The sequence below is a fragment of the Triturus cristatus genome, chromosome 3_2 (genome assembly GCF_964204655.1).
Source record: "Triturus cristatus chromosome 3_2, aTriCri1.1, whole genome shotgun sequence".
NCBI lineage: Eukaryota > Metazoa > Chordata > Amphibia > Caudata > Salamandridae > Triturus > Triturus cristatus.
In genome coordinates this window covers 41,498,807-41,512,904 of record NC_140584.1, presented here as the reverse complement: position 1 = coordinate 41,512,904, position 14,098 = coordinate 41,498,807, and the positions used below count along the sequence as shown (strand labels likewise).

Below are 14,098 nucleotides of genomic sequence, written 5' to 3'. Positions count from 1 at the left end.
AGCGGAGGCCTGCGCCATGAACCTCAGAAGGCCGGCGGGGTCGTGGGTGGCAAGAGCCTGTATTCTAAAGCTGCGGGGGGGACTGCTGCTAGCAGCCTTCATCTAGCAGTGTGTGGTTCAAACTTGTAGACAGCGCTGTAAATACGTTCTCATACAGTGGGGTATCAAAGGGCGAAATGATCCCTTATAAAAGGCAAGATAATTTTTTCCCAAACCCCTACTTTGGTAGTTAAAATAGCTACCCTCTGGGTCCCGGTGCCACTGCACCTGCTGCACTAATAATAGCTACGCCTCTGATCCCGCAGAAAGAAGGCCCATCCACGGCCTGTGTGCTTCGGAAGCTTTTTCCTGTACTCCAGGTGCTCTGTGTAAAAAGCGTATTCAGCATTCTCGAGCACACGATTAATAAAGATGACAAGGTTTAACGCAGTCACCCTGTGATGGCGTAAGTATGGGGACGGAAGCCACCAAGGTAGAGGACGCCCAACATTCTTGAACAGAAAAAAGCCCGCGAAGAACATACCGGATACCTCTAAGAAGGCATTAAAACAGCCTCGGCAGCTGTTCACTGGAAATTATTCCAACTGATTTCCTCGCAAGTACAGCGTGTGCATACGAAACAATAGGCCCTCTCAAGGAAAAAAGAATTAACACATCCATACATTCCGCAATACCGCAAAACCAATAATTAGTTGAGAACTAAGGAATCGTGCGGCTCTGTCAGGGAACGAAATGAGCAGCTCCCCTCTCCCCCTTCTTCTAACTCAGTCGAAGCAGCAGCTGTAGCTAAATGATCTTGGTAAATATGACGTGCAGTTGTCTAAGTAAGGAAAATGGTGTGGCGCTTAGCAGAAGGAGGGCATGAGTCATTGTTTGACACTCTGGCCACAGGAGGACCCGAATGGACCATAGAGACGCCCGGTGGGTGACACCGCAGCTTACCACCGGGCGCGACCGATGTTTTCATCCTGCGGAGAATGGCTTATTCACGGTCCTATAAGTGTATATTTACACCCCCATGGACTATCTAGGCAGTAAAACATTGACTGGTTCAAATGGTCGTGCAAACCCTCAGTCATGGATTTTGAAAATTACATAGCAGGTTGCCTTTCGCCCTGTGCGACGGAGACTTTGCTCGAAGTGCTCTAATAATATTCGAACTCGCAAAATGTATTTCCCAGTACAGTAGATGTGCTGACCTGCTTTTAGTCACCATGGCAACCGGCTGAGTTTATTTCAAGAGAGCCCACAGACTGAGATGTGTTCAACAGGTAGGCGCACTAAGATTTCGCATTTTCAGTGTCTCGTGTTCACACGACCAAAATGCTGTTAATCTGAATCAGCAGAATGAGAGGTTATTCCCATGTAAAACGTTTTCCAAGGCCTGTAGAGATTATATGATTAGCCCCTGAAATCAGACAGTGGACGCGACCCCGAGGCGCGAACCCTGGTTTCCAGCAGGCTAGCCGATGCGCCACATCCCCTCCGCGATGTATCCACGGATCTGACCTTCCTATCTAAATCGCGAACTCTGCCGAACTCTGCGCTACTCGCCGCGCCTCAGGAACGCCCGAGGGAGTCACCAGACGCCGCTGCTCCGGGAGCGAACGCGACCACCGGCACCTAGCGCGGGGAAAGGCCAGCAAAGTACACACGCCCCCCGCGCCAACCACCGGCAGCGACAACACGCTCCCCCGGCCCCAGACACCTCACCTCGGGATACCGTTCCGCACCACGCCCCGCCGCCGACCACAATCAACGCGACGCTGCCACGACAGAAACAACCACGACATCTCGCGCGGCCCGGAGCGAAACAGAAATCGCGTGTCCAGGCTGGAGCGGCGCGCAGGAAACAGAGGAGGAACTGGGCGAGAGGGCCTCCTAAGTAGGGGGGGCAAGCCGCGCCCCCCGCCCCCAATGGCCCGTCTCCAGCTCCAACTATAGGGAGTAATACCTTAGTGGGCGTAGCCTCGCGCGCGAGGCAGCAAAGGGGGAGGCTCCGACGGGCGGCCACTAACAAGCTGCCCTGCTGATGTCCCACTGCTTGGGACGCGGGCAGCGGCATTCCTCATTGCGCTCTCCCTGGTGCTGATAACCTTCACGCGCTTGCACTGCCTTGATTCTCATAACCCTTCTGCACTGCACTCTCCGTGCTTCCAGTAACGCACATGTTACATGAAGTTAGTCACCTTTTCTCACCACTCCTCACTGCACTGCCTGGCTCCAGTATCCTCTCTGCCCTGCTTTCCGTCTGAGTTCTGTGACCTCCCCTGAGCCCTCGTAAGTGCCCCTCACTGCACTTTGTATGTGCCTCATTGAACCCAGCTTGCTAGACAGGTGCTCCAATACGATGCTTAAGAGCTCTTCTGGGGTCTGGAATTCGGTTCTCTCTGCATCCCCCTTGGTCCAGTGCCTTTCCCGTGTGCACTTCCCCATTGGTCCAGTGCCCTTCTTCAGCGTCCTTCCCATTGGTCCAGCGACCTTCTTCACCGTCCTTCTCATTGGTCCAGTGCCCTTCTTCTGTGCATTTTTCCATAGGCCCAGCGTCCTTACCACTACACTCTCGGTGTTTCCAGTACCCTGCCATTCTACTCTGTCTCTGAGCCGAGTGCCCTTACTCACTGCCTTCTCCGTGGTTTCAGAGTCCTTCCTGACTGACTGTCCCTGGGTCCTGTGCCTTCCTCACTGCACTACCCGAAGGTTCAGTACTCTTATCCTCTGTGCTCTCCGGTGAACCTTCCCCGCTCCCTCGGTACAGCAGACCAAATTCCCAGCACTCCATGACCCTTCTTTACTGAACTGTCCCTTTATTCCGTAGCCCATCCTGTCGGTGAGCTTGCAGTAATCTCTGCGCTGTCTTATTTCTCTGCTTTCCCTTCGCTGCTCTTGCCTTCTCACTCCTTCTTTAGATTGATAATCAATCTTCTCTGAACCCTCCCTGGGTCCTGCAACCCTTTCTCTCTGTTCTCTCTTTTGGTTCAGTGGTTCTTCTGTACTGTACTCTTCCTGGGCTCAGGACCATACGGCTTTTCACTCGTCATGGGCCTAGTAGTAATGTCTCTACACTCTCGAAGGCTCCGGTACCCATTTTGGGCACTGTCCATGGTCCCGGTAGCTCTTACACTCTGCAGGGGTTCAAGGGAGTAGTTACATTCTAGTGCCTAAAACACTCTGGCACTTCACTGTAAATTTGGTGATTTGGGGGGAAATATGAATTCAGTGCATTATATATGTGTAAGGAATGTAATTAAATTGTAAATATGTGAAATGTAGTGCGATAGTGACATGCTCGAGGAAATCTGCAAATTGATGTAGCATGCGCCAGTGTTACCCTTCTTCAATATTCATGTTGTATCGAGTCCAGTACATACAGCAGCACCCTCATTTGACTCAGTACTCTTATATCCCAACACTTCCCTCATTCAAGCCACTTCTCATTGCACTCACTATGGGCCCAGTAGCTGGTTTCTTAGCCTTGATTCCACCTCATGCCTCTTCCATCCACCCGCAAACACTCTCTGCCCCTTCATTGCATTCTTCCAGGTTTTTCCACATCCCTGCTTGCTCTCTTTGTCATTGTTTTCCGTCTTTCTCTCCCTCTTTCTTTGCCCCTCTTCTCCTTTTCCTCTCTTGCACACGATCAAAGTTTGCAAATTAAGCACTGTGTACAGCAAACACAAATGTCTGAACTTTGCAAGGCCCCAATCCCCTCCATCGCTGCACATTCGATAAACCTGATAACAATTAATCTCTGCACCCATTCGGCGCAGTAACATTTAATCTCTGCGCTCTCTCTAGGCCCGGTACATTTCATCTATGTGTCTCCCTGAGTGCTAGAAACCTTACTCTCTGTCTGTTCTTAGGTCCACTGATTCTTAATCCCTACTCTCTCTCTCTGGGCCCAGAAACGTGTAATTTCTGACCCCTCCCTAGGCGAAGTAACCATTAATCTTGTTCTCTCCCTCCACACAGTAACCATTAATCTACTTGCCCTTCATGGGGTCAAAGGCCTTTCCTGGGCTTCTATAACCCTCCATCACTATACTGTCATTGTCTTGGTCATCGACTCTGGTACGCTAACTCTTCCCTATTTGTGATCTTTCTGACTTATTACAAAAACTCCTCTTCGATTTCTAAAACTAAATCAATGGCCTCCATCTGTGCCCTGATCCAATGACCTTTGTCTCAGATCCCCTGCTTTAACTCCCTGAGATTGTATCACTCTTTTAAAGGGTGGTCTGAGCCACACAAAGGAAACTGGACTGTAAAAGTATAAAAGTTTTGTGTGACTTCCATATATGTTATTGCATGTTTTGTTAAGTTATTGGCATGTGTATTGTTCTTTGTATCATTAATGCAGCGCTGTGCACATTTTCTTAATCTGGGCACTGTTTCAGACAGTTCTCCGATCTCACTATTGCTCACCAGTTATAGTTAGTGGGCTTTGGGTTCGCCCCTTTTAAACATTGGGTTCCTTCAACCAGACATTTTCCAGCTCCTGGGTTGTAATTTTATCAACCATATCTTTGCTCAGCCCAGTAGAGTTTTTATATTTTACCTAATACTATTGGCTGTTTCCTTCTGCCTCCACTCCAAGTGTTTGCATTAAACTGCATGAGGGACTACTTTACCACTATGGCCTGTCCTATTCACTCCCTCCGACGTGTATCCCTCTTGTGCTAGCTAACACTGCATGCTTTAGCCCATTAAATCTTGACCTGTTGACTTTGCCAATGCTGTATTTCTTAGTCTTTGGCTGTGTTGCTAAAGAGGGAGTTTATTGAATTCTTAGTAAATGTGAACGTCATATGTTGTTATTCTTGGGAAACGCCTTGTAGGGCCTTATGTGTTTCACTGCTACCTATTGACCAACTCTTGTTCTCACCCTGCAGGTCAGAAGGCAGAAAATACCAACGCGAAGGTACTGCAATTTTATTTTTAGCGTTTGTTGTTTACTTTCATTTATAAAGGACTACCAGGGTACAGCCTTTCTAACGCCCCTTGCTGGAAGTTGCAATATTTTGTTTTGGTCTCACTGACTGTGGGTCAACTTTTCGAGTGTACTCTGGGAGCGCGCCATTTAAAACGCTGGGATTCTCAGTGAGAGCTCCAAGCGTTGATGACTCCCCTCATGCATTGACTGTCACTGTAGTTAGGAACAGAGAGTCACAACGCCAAATGCGGGGCTTTTCGAGCCAATGGCTGTTATCCCTACACTTGCCTGACCGACCAATCCAGTAAAAGGAATTGTTCAGGCATCTATCAGAAGTTAATTCCTTCAGGTCGTAATAGGTAAAGCTCCAAAACATTTTCGAAAACAGAAAAGCGCCCACCTCAAAAGAAATGCATAACTTTTAAATCTAAAGAAATTAACTGCACATAAAACATGTTTAGGCAATTGCAGAGGAAGGATAAAACAAAGTGTTAAAATAGACTTTAAACAGTAGCAGACAATTGAAGTATTTTCCAAAACGTCATCAAAACTTTCCCAGAAAGAACAGTGCATTAACAGATATGGAAATTAAAAAAGATACATGTAATTTTACATTTTTTTATGTATTACAATAAAAACGATGCCTTATACTTTAACTTAAACGTAATCTTGAGCATTACGCGTTTGTTTTTCAATGATTTATTTTTTAATTGTATTGAAACTGGTAACATCAAACCTGCGTTGCAGTTTTCTTTTATTTTCCTAACAAAATGTTTGCGCTCAGCCCCCCTGTGTATCAAGTGAGTAAAATACGGCGTCATGAAACTCACTATATGAAGGGAACACCTTAAGCCCCTCCCTGACACCGCGGCGTGCATATTAAGTGAACAATGAAATCTCGCACAGGGCTTCGCTCTCTTCGCCATGCTTCTCACAGAGGCCATGTCGTTTTTCCCCCTATTACACCAGGATGCCTGCAACGTCTGGGAAGGAATTCTGAGGCAGGAACTCGCTAATAGCTCTGCGACCATCTCGGCCTTCAACCGTCCAGATCTCTACACGGTTTCAGAGAAATGCATAGCCACTTGGAGCCAGTTGTCCAACCTCACGCAGTCGAGGAATCTGTAAGTATACCTGGGAGCGTGCACTGTGAGTGAGGTAGGAGGTACCACACGTGCCTCACGAGAGCTGTTTGTGCACAGTGAGAGGGCCACCAGTATCCCGCAGGCAGAGGTATGCCCATACTCAAATGTGGAAGGAGGAGCTATCAAAACGGAATAACTAATGTGAACAAAGCTCTTTGTATGCCTCGAAGGAAATGATTATTGTGCCTTAAGAGAGAGGAGGCTACATGTGTACGACAGTGACAACAATTAATAGGAGTGATGTGAATATACTACAGTTGCATTGTAGGCAGAGGCGCAACTAGAGCCAAATTTCGGGGGGGGGGGGGGGGGGGCTAAGAAAAAAATTTGGGGGGGGGGGGGGCTGAATCTTTTAAGCCACAGGCAGAGTGGAGCTGCAGGGGCTCTCAGAGGGGTGAAACAACAGCGAGGCCTCATTAACATGCAAATAGTCTTTTAAACACCTGTAAAGTGCTCGGGTGCGGCTGTGTGTGCGCCGCGAGGCTGTCTCATCCCGGGCTGCCACACGCGACGGGGGGGGGGGGGGGGGGGGGCGGGGGGGGGGGCTGAAGCCCTGTGAGTCCAATGGGTGTTGCGCGCCTGATTGTAGGCCTACACCAAAGTGGATAAATACCCCACAGTGGCAGCTGCAAACATCCTCTTAGGAGATGCGAAAACAAACAGGCAGAGACCACCCCGAAGAGCCTACCCGGTTCACAAACAGTCCCGAAGCTCAATTGTGCCTCATATCGGGACTGTTCCACTGTAGTTACCAGTTCATGTTGTAAACGCATTTTAACAAACTATATCATTTTACAAATGTTACCAAATCAAAGGGGAGAGAACAGAGGCAGACAGCCTCCAGTATAACATTGCTTAAACCAGTGCATTAAACGGAAAAAAATAAGTGCAGGTACTCGCCAAATTGAGATGTAGACTAGGGGGCGGGGCTTGGGGTGGGGCTAGGGGGCGGAGCTATGGGCAGCGCAAAGGGATCCGGCCAGGGGCACCCATTTAAGCATTCAGGCACACAGACAGGGCATTCAGTGCATGTATTTTAGAAACACTTACATTCGCTGCTGCCCACATTAATAAACCTTGATTCCCACCTGCTGTGCTACAGCATTACTATCGCCACCTTCCTCCTCAGTCTGGTTGCAAACAAGTGCTGCTGTACTCTGCTATGCCAGCAGGAAGCCTTCTCTTCGATTTCCCGAGAGTAATGAAATATGTCTGTTAGCAGGCCCTGCTCACACACGTACAGTCCTATGCACTCCACAGAACCTAAGTGGACAATGTGCAGGCGCGCAACGCCCAGTGGGCTCAAAGGGCTTCAGCCCCCCCACCCCTCGTGAGTGTCAGCCCGGGCTGGGACAGCTTCCTGGGCGCACACACACACACACACACACACACACACACACACACACACAGCCGCACCCGAGTACTTCACAGGGCTGTAAAAGACCATTTGCTTGATAATGAGGCTTTGTTCTTTTTTACCCCTTCTTAGAGCCCCTGCATCTTCATTCTGCCTATTGCTGGGAGAATAAGCCCCCCCCCCCCAAATCTTTTCTTAGCCCCCTCCCCCCCGAAATTTGGCTCTAGTTGTGCCTCTGACACTGTGTCAGTAATCACAGTGTGAGTCGGCCCCCTCCCAAACTTCCTGCCAACTCTGAATGAATGCCTTCTGAATGGCGCTCAATTAGCACATTGTAAAGCGAGATTAGCACTCGATCAGAGTGTTTCACGTAAACGGATCCACTCGTTGTCAGCTGTGTTGCGATTCTTTTTGAAAATGCCAATTTCACTGAGCTTGCCTCACGTCCCCATGAGTAACAGTACTCTCTTAGGACAAAGAGAAGTTTCGGTACTTAAGCACAGAAAATTTAGAAGTGCCGTTACTCAGTACCGGTGAGTACCGGCCCATTTAAAGCACTGGCTTAAACAAAGAATATCCTGCAAAAGCGAGTAGCTTAAGAATGGAAGCCTCTCTTTGCTGGTTATTCACTTAATGCACTCTCTTGCGATCCATGTTGGAACAGCTGTTATTTTCAGCCACAAACCAGTTATATGGACGAAGCGCCTTCAGCCTGCAATAGTTGCATGCTTCCTCACAGGATCACCTCCTTGTTCATATGGGATTGTTCAAACACAAAAAGGAGCCCCCAGTAGAGAAACCATTAAGCCCCCAACGATGATGTATGGCAAAATGAGGCTACATTGTTTTTACGTGTCTTGATGTTTTCTGTTGGATTGGGACAGAGAGAGAAAACTAACCTGTAACTGACGTCCAGAACAGTATTTTCATCACTAGCTGGGACAAATAAAATGATAATTGAAGGGAATGGTTTGGTCCTGCTATGAGGTCAACATGTTCTGGCAGACAATCAAATTCTCTTAACATAGGTCCAGACAGAGCTTTCTTCAGGACCAAACCTTGATGTCAACATTACCTCTGTTGACACCCTTTTACTATGCAGGTATCCCTGAGGCAAGTGTGCAAAGGTGAAAAGCGTTGTTCTGGGATGATGGCAGCCACATCTACGTGAATAAGCAGGGATCTTGTCCTTTTTAGCGGATTCCAGCTCAGCGTTCCCCTCCCCTCCCCAGGAACCATATATACCCCGTAAGAAAAGGACACTATAACGAATGGTACAACAGTTCACTGTTTGGCCAAGCATTCCTGGTTCAGTATACAATACTTTCTTATAACTGTGTTCATTCATTACTTTCTTCAACACTGTTCACATTTACACATTGAGCTCCAACACACCGCGTAGCATTAGGTAGTCAATAGAGGTAGTACTGGAATAGGGAACTTAGTTCTGAAGAAACCCCAAGACATAAGTACAGGCGTGTGGTTCTATACTGAAACAAGTCAACTTCATAGCAGAGCTGAATTATTATCCTGTCTTTATTATTTTAATGCTAACAATGAGCATCAACAATAAATCCGTGGACGTCAGCTAAGAGATATTTTTAATAGACTCCCCACACGCCATTCTAATGTAGAGGTTATTGTGATGAAACTTGACCTATTAATCTCCGTTAGCACTTATTGGAACTGAAACATAGCCATTCTCACCGCTTGCCACCACAAATCATAATTCATAGGAGTGCCAGATGAGCCAGTGTTTATTGGGTTAAATCTGAGCACTAAGTATACCCCTTCAGCACTTGACCATCAGTGTCGCGAAGATTAGATATCTAAGGCTTATCAGAGAGATAGTGTGAGGGATAAGAGCTCAGAACTCAACAGTAAACCAATAAGTATAATAACATATTGACCAGTCCAGTGCTTATAATTTATTTAAAATAAAGCTCTTTGATCTCACAGCAGAACTAAATACTACACAGTTCAATGTGAATGCAATACTAGGTAGTTATATAAGATGCACTTAACATTAATGTGCTACCCACCTCTTTTCTGGTGTCCTCTCTCCCTATTAAAATTAGAATCCTATGTCTACAGTCTGAAATACACTATGGATTGGGCATTGATTGGCCACAAATTTTTTTTTGTACCAATTGTAGCGTTTGTCACCTAACCGCACATACCAAGGTCCTCATTCTTGAACCTGGGAAAACATGGATACAGCGTGCCCACACCAACTGCAACTCTGCAAATGTGGTATATCTTATCACATGCCCATGCGAGTTGCGGTATGTGGGCATGACTACACATAAGATAAAACAAAGACTGTGTGAACACAGAAGCAACATAAGATGTGGGAGAGCCACTACCAAAATGAGTGAGCATTTCCTTCAAAATAACCAAACAACTAACGACCTCAGATGGACAATCATTGAACAAGTTAAGTCAGGGAACACACAACAGACCCTGTTTGAAAAGGAACAAAGATGGGTCTACCGTTTGGGTACACATAGACTAGGATTGAACGACAACATTCCTTGGGGTACAGTACTAAGACACTAGCACACACCCCTGTGTACTATGACTCTGACGCCTTGTCTCCTATGTCACAAAATACCCTAACTACCTGGGATCAAAATCATGATAGTTTTTATTTTAAACCTGGGGGATAGATTTAAGTCACCAGTACCCCCTGCCCACAACGACTACCACACTCTGTTTCCTATGTTACAATACACCTAAAACATTTGGGAATATAATTATGACAGATCCACATCATAAACCTGAGATTAGAACTATGACTTCTCCATAAGATACGACCCATCACTCTGAACCCTTGCCCCTTTCGCACTGACAGCTTTTTCTCTCCCTCCCCCAAAAGCATTTACAATTGATGGATTATTTTTCTTTTCCTCCTGTTTTTGCTTTTGTGGTTGCTTTGTTAGTAAATACCACCTGGGACCTACCTTGAGTGGATCCACAATACAATAATCATTGATGTCTGTCCAACATCGTGTGCCACTAAAGTTTTCTCTTTTCGGAAATAAGACCTATAGAGTTAACGTTCTAGCCTTTCCTGGCTGTTGGCCGAGCTCATGACCATGCCAGAGGTACTGATTGGTGAAACTTTTCCAATCACCAATTACGCGTCCCGGGATTGGCCGCGTCTGTTGCAACGTCTTACACACAGACGTAATGACGCGCTCAGACACGCCTATGGCCTCTCCGGGACTGCGTCCTACGGGTCTGCCCGTTCACATATTAAACCTCCAGGGAACCGGCTCAGTTATCTATGGGGTCCGGTGTAAGAGGAAAGTAGCAGGTGCCGAGCGGGTGCCTGGCAACGACGGCGTGAGTTAACATCACGCGCCTTCATGAGATAAGTAATCAGTGGTTTTGGGGTTACAACATTGATTTCCCTGTAATTTTCTCTACATACAGGGTGTGCCATATTTGCCACCACCCCCCTCCCGAGACCCATGGTGTGAAAATTTGTCACACTTCAAGTGAAACATTCTTGTGTTTTTTGTTTTGTGTGTTAAGTGCAGGATACTGGCAAAAGCCACACCGGCTCACTCACTAAAATTTGAATAGCGTCGCTCACAATACTACTGATACCGCTAAACGCCCTAGTAGGTGTGCAGGTGATATAGCACTTTATTTGTGGTACCTATAAAATTCAAACTGGTCATCCTGATAACGGTGAATTTAAGTGCATGTTACTATTCACTGCTAGATATTCGTGCACTCTGAGTTATACAGTAAGTGCACTACGAAGAGCACCAGAGCATGAGAATTCTATGATGACAAACGTGCAACATGAATAATATTTGTTTGTTTTTATTTGTTTGTTTGTCTTTGTCCTTATTCCAATTACAGGCGCAATCAGGTTTCTCTAAATAGAGCAACCACTGACAATTTTAGATTGCGTTTTTTTCACAATTTTTCACATTTCACGTCCTCTGGTTAGGGTGGGCCTTAGCGCGCCCATACCACCGAGGTTCAGATTGTTGGTCCTGAAGAATGCCTGGTAAATAACACCATCAAGGCAGAAACATGTCGACCCCACACAATGGGATATAGCTGAACAATCTATTCAGTTTTTTTTATCCCACACCCTGTTTTTAGTGTGTCTGATTGGCCATCTAATTAACTTTTTTTGGACACAATCTAGACCTTTTTAAATCACCAAATTTTCACTTTCACTTGTCACTCGATTAAATCCAGCTCCACAGTAATTCTGGCGTTGAAGCACACCGGGGAGGCACTCTGCCTCTCCTAGTGGGGCCCGATGATGAAGCATGTCACCAACCAGGTTGGTGAGTGAGGGATTTCTTAAAAATCTAATTGAGATTCTTCATGCTTGCTCTTCTCAAAGTAAGGCACACTCTTCTGTTGTTGTCATGGCCACAACTGTTGACAGTGTCAAATAGAGGGGAGGTATGGATATAGAGAGTCAACTCTCAAACAGATGTAAGTCAACAATTCAATGCCTAACCAATGATTGTTCTTAGCAAACAATAAATATTTTACGAAAACATACACATCATAATACAGTGCATAACATCTCAGCAGTAGCACATTTTATTGGCTAGTACTGCTATACCTCAGTGATTAGAAGGAAGGCAGCCTATGCTGTTCCCAGTATTTCATAGGCAATATTACTAGACCAGTGGTGCTTAACCTGTGGATCAGGGACCCCATGGGGGTCTGCAAAGCCTACTCGACTGCATGGGAAAATGAAATAATATTAACAGTTTAATAAAGAGTATATAAATAAAAGGGAAGAATGTATAACTGAAAACTTTAAAATGTACTGTAAATGTGTAGGAATTTGAAATTGGAGGCTAAAAATTAAGGGCTCGACTCACAAAGGGCCTCCGCATTCGTGGCATACTCTTGACGGGAAATCTGCACTGAGAAGCTTCAATGCAGAGGTGCCGCCATTTCTGCGGGGCATTCATCACAAGTGCAGAGGCCCTTTGTAAATCAGGCCCTAACTTAGAATCCTCAGATTGATTCTTGGTTGCAGTGTAAGTGCATCAAACAGAATATAGTATGAATGATGAGTGGCTTCAAATGAATTTAAAAAAGCTCCAACCTTCTTAATATATATTGTTTTATATTTGTTGTTGCATTAAATAAAATATTTAATCATTTGTGTATTTGTTTGATGAATGCTTCCTTTTTTGTATTTTTTGTGCATTATTTTGCCATCCAAATCATCCAAAATGCTTAGGCCAGGGTCTTCAGCTTCCAGTAGTGACTCAGTGGGGTCCCTGGAATCCAGTAATGATTAAATGGGGGTCCACAGAAGTGAAAAGGTTAAGAATCATTGTACTAGACAAGTGACTGGTGGCCCTTCATAGGACTTTGGTAGCCCAACAGTCTCTAGGGAGAATACTACCTAGCAGGTAGGTCAGCAGACTTCAAGATTCCCTCCACTTTTGAAGCAGTCTCTTCCCTCCTTATTCCTCAGTTCTCATGGGTTTGCATTGTACCTTATTAGTTTCCTAATTTAGTCGTTTGCTGGTACAGGCCTCACCTGCGATAGTCAGCAAGGTAGCACAACTTGACATGGTGTATCCAGTAGGACCCACAAAGTGAGAGGAGCAGTGACTCTGCCCTAGCCCTGCTGTCAGGTGTGCAGTCAATGTCTGTGGTACCACTGGGAGGTTGGCACATGCAGCAACAGTTTAAGTCATGGAGGCTGCTGTGGAGTCATGGTGCTCAACAGACTTTGTGACTTGGATTCTTCCTAGGGTCCAGACACAAATCCCCCACCCAAACAAGCAAGGTGTCCAAGTCTTGTGATCTTGGTGAGCACCTTATGCTGGATGCAAGCATCTTGGATGATGTGGTTCTCGATACTCTTGATTCTTTCTTGTAGAACTGGAGACTACAGTCCGATGATCTTGACCACTGCATTGCTTCTTGGTACTTAAGTTCTGTATTAGAACTTTTAAGACAAGAGTTCCTTCCTACCCTCTATCCGCAGGGGTGCAGGTTTTTGCTCTAGCTGCAGGGTCCTATTGAGAAAAAGGAACAAAGTGGGGAGTAGAGAGGTACCACTCGCACGAGTGGTGGAGGTGGATACTTCCTCCCAGTCATACGCTCATAAACATAGGGATCCACCCGTGGGTACAGTATGTCAAGAAACTCCCGCAGAAAAAATATGTATCCCACAGTCGTGGAGAATACACATCAGTTGTTTAAATACCCCTCACACACCAAAAGGGCCCTTGGTGTCATGCTTCATCATAGGGGTCTTCCCGCCCCTCTACGGGACGGGCGTGCCACGACCTACGTCTGCGTGGGAACACTGTTATTATGACTATGTGTGATGCGAGGGTGTGAGAGGAAGGGTCAGGAGTGGATGGAAACGTGAATTAAAAAATACCTGGCTCTTTGGTCAAAAGAAGTTTATTATACCGTTTGAGCTGGTATTAGTAAAAAGGTGAGGGGGAGGAGGGAGTGTGCCTCAATGAGCTGTAACTCTAGCCGATTGGGCACTTCCACCACTCGGTCCACGAGCTCATGAGGTTATTTACTCTCTTTACAGCAAGTCAATGGACCATGTAAGACCTATCTAGGCATTACTAACCTTAGGAGGTTATTTACTTCCTTTTACATTTATTCATTCATTATTTTTTATTTTTACACATC

General features: G+C 46.1%; 1 protein-coding gene across 1 annotated transcript in view; it reads left to right on the top strand.

Annotated features, from left to right (window-relative positions):
- Window positions 1-14,098, top strand: part of LOC146856773 (otoancorin-like) — a 484,135-nt gene that overhangs the window by 66,294 nt on the left and 403,743 nt on the right. The window contains exons 3-4 of the mRNA XM_085647226.1: window positions 4,893-4,921; window positions 5,903-6,057. Of these exons, the coding sequence (XP_085503352.1) occupies window positions 4,893-4,921; window positions 5,903-6,057 (184 nt within the window). The remainder of the gene's footprint in view (window positions 1-4,892; window positions 4,922-5,902; window positions 6,058-14,098) is intronic.